The following is a 10,445-nucleotide window of genomic DNA, read 5'->3' as shown; positions in this document are numbered from 1 at the left end:
GTTCATTTTTAGTGCGTGAAATAATTTTCTATTCATTATTATAGTTTTCAAATTATTTTGCACACATGAACTCTAAAATTTTCATTTTGTTGCGATCTTATATCTTTTTTGTTTACGAGGAAAAATGGGAGTCACAAGTTTGGACCTGGAAAAAAAAAAAATTTGAACATCCAAAATGGGGATGCCCAAATGCTGGGAGAGATAATTCCAAAAAGTATCTGTGATCTTGAAGGATAGGCAAAAAAGTGGGTTGTTTGGCTCTGGTAAATATCCAACCACTTGAGAATTCAACTTTTTTCTACCCCCCCTAATTTTTGGCCACTTGCATCCTCAACATGCTTGTGGCATGCACACCCACCACACTTAAAGCATGTTGGGATCAGTTAGAAGTCTCTTTCCTATAAAATTCCTCCAAGCTATTATGAGGGGGTTGTACTTGTGGAATTTCCCAAACATGGATTTTGGGGTTCATTTTTAGTGCGTGAAATAATTTTCTATTCATTATTATAGTTTTCAAATTTTTTTGCACACATGAACTCTAAAATTTTCATTTTGTTGCGATCTTTTATCTTTTTTGTTTACGAGGAAAAATGGGAGTGACAGGTTCGGACCTTAAAAAAAAAAAATTTTGAACATCCAAAATGGGGATGCACAAATGCTGGGAGAGATAATTCCAAAAAGTATCTGTGATTTTTAAGGAAAGGCAAAAAAGTGGGTTGTTTGGCTCTGGTAAATAGCCAACCACTTGAGAATTCAACTTTTTTCTACCCCCCTAATTTTTGGCAACTTGCATCCTCAACATGCTTGTGGCATGCACACCCACCACACTTTAAGCATGTTGGGATCAGTTACAAGTCCCTTTCCTATAAAATTCCACCAAGCTATTATTAGGAAGTTGTACTAGTGGAATTTCCCAAACATGGATTTTGGGGTTCATTTTTAGTGCGTGAAATAATTTTCTATTCATTATTATAGTTTTCAAATTTTTTTGCACACATGAACTCTAAAACTTTCATTTTGTTGCGATCTTATATCTTTTTTGTTTACGAGGAAAAATGGGAGTCACAAGTTCGGACCTGAAAAAAAAAAAAATTTTGAACTTCCAAAATGGGGATGCACAAATGCTGGGGGAGATAATTCCAAAAAATATCTGTGATTTTTAAGGATAGGCAAAAAAGTGGGATGTTTGGCTCTGGTAAATATCCAACCACTTGAGAATTCCACTTTTTTCTACCCCCCCTAATTTTTGGCCACTTGCATCCTCAACATGCTTGTGGCATGCACACCTACCACACTTAAAGCATGTTGGGATCAGTTACAAGTCCCTTTCCTATAAAATTCCACCAAGTTATTATTAGGGTGTTGTACTAGTGGAATTTCCCAAACATGGATTTTGGGGTTCATTTTTAGTGCGTGAAATAATTTTCTATTCATTATTATAGTTTTCAAATTTTTTTGCACACATGAACTCTAAAATTTTCATTTTGTTGCGATCTTATATCTTTTTTGTTTACGAGGAAAAATGGGAGTCACAAGTTCGGACCTGAAAAAAAAAAAAATTGAACATCCCAAATGGGGATGCACAAATGCTGGGAGAGATAATTCCAAAAAGTATCTGTGATTTTTAAGGATAGGCAAAAAACTGAGTTGTTTGACTCTGGTAAATATCCAACCACTTGAGAATTCAACTTTTTTCTACCCACCCCTAATTTTTGGCCACTTGCATCCTCAACATGCTTGTGGCATGAACACCCACCACACTTAAAGCATGTTGGGATCAGTTAGAAGTCCATTTCCTATAAAATTCCACCAAGCTATTATTAGGGGGTTGTACTAGTGGAATTTCTCAAACATGGATTTTGGGGTTCATTTTTTGTGCGTGAAATAATTTTCTATTCATTATTATAGTTTTCAAATTTTTTTGCACACATGAACTCTAAAATTTTCATTTTGTTGCGATCTAATATCTTTTTTGTTTACGAGGAAAAATGGGAGTCACAAGTTCGGACCTGAAAAAAAAAAATTTGAACATCCAAAATGGGGATGCACAAATGCTGGGAGAGATAATTCCAAAAAGTATCTGTGATTTTTAAGGATAGGCAAAAAAGTGGGTTGTTTGGCTCTGGTAAATATCCAACCACTTGAGAATTCAACTTTTTTCTACCCCCCCCCTAATTTTTGGCCACTTGCATCCTCAACATGCTTGTGGCATGCACACCCACCACACTTAAAGCATGTTGGGATCAGTTACAAGTCCCTTTCCTATAAAATTCTACCAAGCTATTATTAGGGGGTTGTACTAGTGGAATTTCCCAAACATGGATTTTGGGGTTCATTTTTAGTGCGTGAAATAATTTTCTATTCATTATTATAGTTTTCAAATTTTTTTGCACACATGAACTCTAAAATTTTCATTTTGTTGTGATCTTATATCTTTTTTGTTTACGAGGAAAAATGGGAGTCACAAGTTTGGACCTGAAAAAAAAAAAATTTTTTGAACATCCAAAATGGGGATGCACAAATGCTTGGAGAGATAATTCCAAAAAGTACCTGTGATTTTTAAGGATAGGCAAAAAAGTGGGTTGTTTGGCTCTGGTAAATATCCAACCACTTGAGAATTCAACTTTTTTCTACCCCCCCTAATTTTTGGCCACTTGCATCCTCAACATGCTTGTGGCATGCACACCCACCACTCTTAAAGCATGTTGGGATCAGTTACAAGTCCCTTTCCTATAAAATTCTACCAAGCTATTATTAGGGGGTTGTACTAGTGGAATTTCCCAAACATGGATTTTGGGGTTCATTTTTAGTGCGTGAAATAATTTTCTATTAATTATTATAATTTTCAAATTTTTTTGCACACATGAACTCTAAAATTTTCATTTTTTTGCGATCTTAGATCTTTTTTCTTTCTCAGTTCTTGCTGAGCACATTGCTGGCCAAGTCTCCACCTAGCTCCTCAGGCAAAAAGAATTCCTCCACTTTAGCAACTCTTAACTTTCGTAGGATTTTGGCGCTTGGTTGCAACCATAGTGGGATCCTCATGCCCTCCAAACATGATTGTTTGGTCTCCTCCCCCTCCTGGTCACGTCACGTTGAGCTTCAATGGAAACGCCTTTGGTTGTCCTAGGCCTACCGATTTTGGCGAAGTAATTCATAACTATAATGACAGCCTCCTTCTCTGCTTCGCCGGTCCTTTGGGTATATCCGACTCCACCTCCACTGAACTTGTCGGGTTGCTTCATGGCCATACGATCTTTCGGGACCGATTCTCGAATCCACTCATCATTGAAGGGGATTTCAAAGTTGTCATTGATTGGTACGCCAAATTCAAGAAACCACCTTGGCAGCACTGGGATGTCTTCCTCGATATCTGTATCATCTCCTCCTCCCTCAATTGTACTTGGGTGCATGCACTCAGATCCGCCAATCACCTTGTGGACTTACATGCTAAACGGGGATCCTCCCTCCAAACCCTTTTTATGGAGGGTAGCCCCACCTTATAGGTTATATCTTTCCTCTCTTTTTCTTTTTATAAAATTCACTCATTCCATAAAAAATAAAAAATAAAAAGAATAGAAGAGATTTGGGAGAGAAATAAAAGAGAATAATAGAGAAAAGAGAGAAGGCGGAAAGCAGCTTTCCTGCATTGGAGTTTTGTGCTCAAGAAAGATCGAGCTTCCCTCTTTAATTCATGACTTAATTGAAAGATTTACAAAAGGAAAAAAATGCCCCTAGTGACATAAAAAACTATAAAACATAAAATACAATTCAGAATAAGGTGAAGTGTGGAATATAAGATCTTAACTAAGATATCTATCTAGTAGAGCTAAGTAGAGAATAATCAGGGTGAATAAAATGACCAAAATACCCCTATACTGATTTTCACACGAAGTTTATTTCTCATGAATCAAATGATAATAACAATAATAATTAATAATTACTGGATCTTAAAGAATTGAAATTTATACTGAAAACAGTCAAATGCTTAGCTAATTGGTTCTTTTCAACAAACTCCAAAATTATAAATAAAATAAAATAAAATAACTCGCTTGACGAGGTGAAATGTTCTCAACAGACCACTTGGTAACCAGCAAAACAGTAACCCCAAGTGTTCCAACAGACTAATTTCATGTCCCATGAAATCTGCAAAGCCTAGAATAAACCTAGAATAAGTCATTTTTTTTTAGTGTTTGAATGATACTAAAGTAAATCCATTGAACTACATCTAAGCATCAAATCTCACACTTCTAATTCTAATAGTCCCTAAAGCAGCTGCTTTGCATCTAATCAGGGAAACAGAATGTGAAACAAAATACTAAAGGTAGTATGGTTCACCAGCCTTATTCTTTCATAAAGCTCCCCAATTTCTCCACTACCAAAATAATGGAGTATAATCAAACAGATTGTATTTGTTCGCTACATTACAGATAATGAAGACATTAGAGGGAAAGCAAGACTTACAGAGCACCTAATTTCTGCTCTGGCTAGGAAGGCAAATTATTTCAGATAAAAGGGAAAACAAAAAAGAATAAGGAATTCCAAGCCATCACCTATTTCTAACACTAGAAAGATAGTATGAAGTAATGACACATGTTTTTTTTTTTTAAATAACACATGTTGAAGAGCAAATAGGGAAGAGTCTTACATAACTCTCACAAAAAAAAAGTTTCACAGAAAAATAATTAATATGGCAGAATCTTACAAGAATCTCATGGGAGGAAGTCTCTCAGTTAAAATTATTTTAGTTATGTTAGTCTTATATTCTTGTTCAGTTGTTTAATTACTCTAAGACTTATCTTGAAGTGTTTGACTTTGGGTATAACTAGGATATGGGTAGTTTAATCGTAATTTGATTTTACTTGTTTCTTCTATTATAAATAGAAGTTCATTGTACTCAGTTATAATCAAATCAACGAATCATTTCTCTTTTCCAGAAAATCAACAAGACAATTTGATATTAGTAAAAAAATCATATCAATGAGATTTTTTTATTTTTTTTTTTTGAAATGATGCTAAATTTTATTAAGAGATAGCTCAAACGAGCAAAATTACAAGGGGGGAAGTCTTCCCAAACAATGAGAGATTGTTGGGAGGTTTCGAATTTTGCCAATTTATCAGCCAAAAAATTGGCTGATCTTAAAAATGCACAAGAGAACAAGACAAAATATATGTTATAGGATAGAAGATAATTTACCTCACTCGCAACAAGCAGCTGCTCCAATGCCTTCGGAAGATAAGGAAACACAGATGCTCCTAAAGTTTCAACCATGGAGTGCAAAAATGATGTCACCTACATTTGACAAAAATATTTAGTTTTGGTAATAGCTAGTGCAGCCTACACAACAAAGGAAAAAAGAAAGATGCAAATCTACCCACTTACCTTATTTCGCACAGGTTCAACCTTGGGAAAAACCACAAGAATTTGTAGTAGAAGATCCAGTGTCTGTTTAACAAAGTGGATACCAGTTAAGAACTTTTATATCAATAGATACAAACCGCTAAAATGCTGCTACAGATTCTCAACACGCTTCAAATTGGTTCAAAGGAAACATCAATACTAGAAAACGAGAACATGTTAAGCTGAAAGCAGACCAGCATTACAGTGTTCAGTGATGATAATCTCAATTGCCTTGAATAATTTATAGCTAGTACACATGGACCTTTCTTTGAAAGGAATTAATACAGATTGACTAAAATAATAATTCAGATTCAAAGTTACAATCAATATTTTGATAGTACATACATACATACATATATCTTTATCAAAAAAAAAAAAATATATATATACATACATATATCTAGAATAAATGTTGTTCATCCGACAATAAAGGTGTGGCACTATCTTACTCGCTTGAACATGACACCAATTGCAGGACGTGTAGCAGTGACAAGCCGCTCACTGAAACCCTAAATCCCAGTGAAAAAGACAAAACAGCTAAAATTCATATTCTTAAAGTGCAAGTCGATGATAAAATGCATCAAATGACCAGTTTTAGAACTGGACTAAGAATAATATGCATTTAGGAAAAAAATACAGCTCCCTGGCGGTCATACTTCAAATATGTCCTCTTAAATGTGTATTCCCAAATAGCCATGACGATTACTTATCTTTACGAAATTTAAAATTACTAAAATACCCTATATTTCAAATTTTCTCATCACCCCCTTTGTCACTACAGGGAGGGGGCAGCTCCCAGTGCAGAAAGAAGAGGGAGGCCCAGCATCCCCAGAGGAAGCCCTTGTATCAGAAGGGCCAAGAGAAAGCAACCTCAAACCTGCCAATCACATAGAGATAAAGAATATTTCAAGAAGTAAAATCATTTCCATAGAGTAGAAAGAGGAAACCTTGCTTAATGAATTTATAGCCATGATTATTTGCTGGATATTTGCAGTTCTTGTGTTAGAATCATTGGAATTCTGATCTTTGGCTTCAGCAAGCAGCAATTCAACCTGAATAGAACAAACATGGGAAACTATGTCAATCACCAATTACTGAACAGCATCGAGTCAAAAGTCCAAAAACCCCCACATAAGCCAAAAATTTATAAAACGATTTTTTTCTTGTTTGAAAATCACTTGAAACAGGGAATAATTATTCATTGTAAGGAATACGACAATTTACACCCTAACCTGTTGATGCAGAGGTATAAGCAATGATGATAGGTACTCCGACTGTTTTTCAGGGGGCACATCCTCCATCCCAATCAGTAAACCAATTGCCTAAAAAATGCAAATTAAAAATTCCATAACCCAAATGTAATGGTTCAAAAAGATAAACAAATAGGGAAAGAAGTAAATCATTATTAAAAACAAAACTGAAACATAACTAGTAAACGATAGAGCGAAGAGAGGAAGATTCATATGGCACACACCGACATAGCTGAGACAAGGCTTTCTAAAACATGATGATGAATCAAGCTGAAAGAAACTGCAGACAAGCAATAAATAGGAATATACCTCAAATGTATGAGAACCATCTTCAGATCCTGAGTATTTAGGCTCCTTCCAATCAACACTGGTGAATCTCGCAACTGTATCTTGCAAACTCTAACAGCCACGAAACACAAACATGAAAAATAAGAAAAAATGAAATATAATGGCAACATACACATGATCAAGGCAAAATGCTCTGAGTACCTGCAGAATCATCTCAATAAAAGGAACAAGCATTGCTTTCATCAATTTTACGACTCTCATGAAGAGATAGCTAGCCCTTTGGCTCACATTGAGATTTGGGTGATGTATACCTCTGTCATCTAGAAACGCTGCCAGCACAAGAGGTATATACTGAGTATTCACTTGCACAAATTTCATATATCGGGCTAATGTCTCCAAGTAGACAAGTGCTACCAGCCGATGTGAATGGCAAGAAAAGCGGGCAGACAAGAGCAATGGAACCAATTCTGTCAAAACCCCAGCACCATTTCGCAGTCCTTCTTCGCTTAGCGACTCCCCAAAAACATAGAGAAGTGAAACAGCAGCTTCTACATCTTCGACGTTTCTCTCAGGAGACCCAAGTGCACTAGCTACCGAGTTCCGGATAAACATCTGGGTGACATCTGGTGCAACCCGACCCACAGTACGAAGCAATACAAAGAAATCCTTACGATATTCAGCCATTCGATCCTCCTCTTCCATACCAATTTTATCAGGTAAATTAAGATTCTCTCTGTACATTGGATCAAACAAAATGCGTGTGCGAACCACCTCCAATATCTGGCTCACGTGCATGATTTGTTTCTCCCTCAAAGCAGAAAAAGTTTTCATAGTAGAAACATAGCATGAAAAGAATTGGACAACATTGAATGTAATGTCCACTTCACAGTTCTGCATAACATAAAAGACAGAAGGAAGAACTTCCTCCAAGAGGTCCAATGAAAACCCTTTTACATACTCAGAATCCAAATGCCTGGAACATTCCAGAGCCTCCATTGCATAGCCCGTAATTAATACCCCCAATTTCAAAACTAACTCTGAATCACTGTCACCAACTACTAAATGAAATACCTGACTAATCTGAAGGCTTCGGAGAAGTGATAGCTTGGAAGCCGAATCCATCCGCTTAGAAATAACAGATAAAACACAACTCACTGCAGCTCCTCTTACATGTTCGGAGTTCCCATCAACTAAAATAAGTTCAAAAAACAAAGGGATAAAAGCATTATTTGCAACTAATCCAATGTCAATCCAAGTAATATATCTCCGCATTGTGTCTAACACCAAAGTAGCCAGGTCTGGATCAGATTTCCTGTATAAATCAACAATGTCGTACCACGCTCGAACAATCTGAGGAATACACTGTTGTCTCATAGAGTCCTTAACCCTTCTGGCAATAGAGATTTCATCTGAATTTCTAGGGTAGTCTAAGCTGATAAGCTCATCATCTAAAGCAGTTAAAACCCTACAGAACATGTCAATCACAAGTGAGCTGCGGTCGAGATGTTGGAGGAAATCAAGAAACACTGACGACCAAATAAGAGGATACTCAAAGTAGATTAGCGTGACAACCACTTGAGCTAATTTGTTTTTTATGAAGGTTGGTCCCTCTAAAATCCTAGAGGAATTCGCACCATCAGGGGTATCATGGCAAGCGACTGAGAAGATAGATTTCCGAATATAGGAAACTTCTTCAGGATTTATTGAAGAGTAGTGGAGACGAAGGACTTCATGGACAGTTTGAATGCACCAGAACTGAACTTGGACAAATTTAGTGTCCGAGAGGCGGTCTATACAAACACGAGCTATCGAAGTAGTATCTTTTACTTGCTCGCAATACGAGATGGCTCGGGATTTTAAGAGATGATCGACAGTGCCGGATTCGTCAAAGCTGATAAGTATAGCTTTCTCAAGGTCATCCATGATGGCAGATGAACTCTGAAAATAAGCTTAAATCCCTCACAAGAACAGCACTAAAACCCTTAACGAACAAGACTAAGCAGTACGAAACTGAAGAATCAATGACAAGAAAACTCCAATTTTTTTATTTATTCGGGAATGGTATCCCGGTAACGACTCGAATTAAGCGAAGAAAATAATAATGAATAAACACCAAAAACAAAAGCCGCAGAAAGGGAGATGGTGGCCCAATACGGTAGTAATAACGAAAGAATGCTGCGTGAGAAAGATCGACACTTGCCTCGATCGATTAAGAAACAGGTTCAGTTGAATGATCTTTATTCCAGAGTTTCGAGGAATTGATTTGAATATAGAGAGGAAACAGTTTTAAACTTAATTTGGTTTGTGTTTTTGCTTTTCTAATATGGCCACTTCACACCCTAGTCCACGAAGACCGCGAAGGGTAGCGGCAACATGGAAGACATGATTTGTTCAGTTGTGTGTTTAGTTATTTTACCTGTTAGTTGTATGGTTATATATAACTTGACTGAATTCGATAAAGGATATGATTTAATTCTAAAACAGTTTCTCCTTACCTCTATTCCTTATCCTAAATTTTTCATATCAATGGTATAAGAGCGGTTACACCACTCGGTAAGATATTCCGTTTCGCAACCTCTCGTTCCATCTCTGAAGATAGAGTTCCACTTCATATGTCGCCGTAGACCTTCTTCTGTCCTTCCTGACTCTCTATTTCTCTCTGCCGTGAATTTTTTTTCTTCTCTCTACTGTCAATTCCCTACTTCCTCTCTTCCGTAGCGTCGCTTAGAAATAATTTTCCTTTCTTTGCAGCTACATCTTCTCTAATCTCGCCAGAATAATCTCCTTCCTCTGTCGTGAAGAAATTCCGAATTCAAAGTCGCAACTCTTTGTTCGGGAAAAAACGGGAAAAAATCAAAACAGGTTACGCCACTCCAAGAAGAAATCCCGAAATCAGAGTCGCCGGGAAGAACCTCTCTCACCGCATACCTTCCTTTGTCGCTGGGAAGAAATCCCGAAATCAAAGTCACCGCAGACCTCCCTCTGTCGTCGGGAAGAAATTTCGAAACCTTCCTCGCAAATCTCTGTTCAGGAAGAAATCAGAGCACTTTCCTTGCCGCTGCAAATCAGAATTCTCGTTCGCTACTGCATCCTCGTCCGAAATCGACGAAAGCTTCCTCTGAAGCTTTTCGAAACCCAGAGACGATCGCCCAAAAAAAAAAAAAAGGTTCTGACCACGGACACTCGTGACAAAACGAATACAGAATTCCGCAACAAGGTCAATGAAATCTTGGCACGACACGAGTCAAGTTTCGATTAGGAAAACACAGCATTACAAGCGGTGTTAACCGAGCTCCAAGCTCTTCGAGCCTTCTGTAACCAAAATACTAGCCCTTCCGAAACCAACCCATTTGCACGTGACGAATCTTCACACCCACATACTTCCCGTTCTAACACTATAAATAACCACTCCCATCAACACCTTAAGTTGTCCTTCCCAAAATTTAACGGAGACGACCCCACTGGATGGATTTACAAGGCAGAACAATACTTTGAATTCAAACACA

At 37.2% G+C, this 10,445-nt stretch overlaps 1 protein-coding gene across 1 annotated transcript; it reads right to left on the bottom strand.

Moving 5' to 3' along the window:
* Positions 1-3,041: 3,041 nt before the first annotated feature.
* On the bottom strand, positions 3,042-9,154 carry LOC137959527 (exportin-T-like). The gene is made up of 11 exons (XM_068806890.1): positions 7,141-9,154; positions 6,961-7,050; positions 6,634-6,723; positions 6,349-6,453; positions 5,851-5,910; positions 5,384-5,446; positions 5,056-5,293; positions 4,404-4,419; positions 4,247-4,286; positions 4,053-4,124; positions 3,042-3,434 (listed from the first exon to the last, which is right to left on the bottom strand). Exons 1-11 carry the CDS (start codon positions 8,860-8,862, stop codon positions 3,042-3,044), a joined length of 2,889 nt encoding a protein of 962 aa, XP_068662991.1. The 5' UTR covers positions 8,863-9,154.
* Positions 9,155-10,445: the final 1,291 nt, after the last annotated feature.

Source organism: Aristolochia californica, unplaced genomic scaffold (genome assembly GCF_029961685.1).
Source record: "Aristolochia californica isolate CCGP_79_NKW_82.1479 unplaced genomic scaffold, dmAriCali1.0.hap1 SCAF_3, whole genome shotgun sequence".
Classification (NCBI taxonomy): Eukaryota; Viridiplantae; Streptophyta; class Magnoliopsida; order Piperales; family Aristolochiaceae; genus Aristolochia; species Aristolochia californica.
The sequence above is the reverse complement of the archived record's forward strand: the minus strand, read 5'-3'. Positions and strand labels throughout refer to the sequence as shown.

Bases quoted from the DNA above. Each gene is read 5' to 3' on its own strand.
- LOC137959527 (XM_068806890.1), bottom strand. From the start codon at position 8,862: ATGGATGACCTTGAGAAAGCTATACTTATCAGCTTTGACGAATCCGGC. The intron at 7,051-7,140 runs GTACTCAGAGCA...CGTGGCTGTTAG, and splicing joins TTATTGAGATGATTCTGCAG to AGTTTGCAAGATACAGTTGC. The intron at 6,454-6,633 runs GTTAGGGTGTAA...TGTTCTATTCAG, and splicing joins TTATACCTCTGCATCAACAG to GTTGAATTGCTGCTTGCTGA.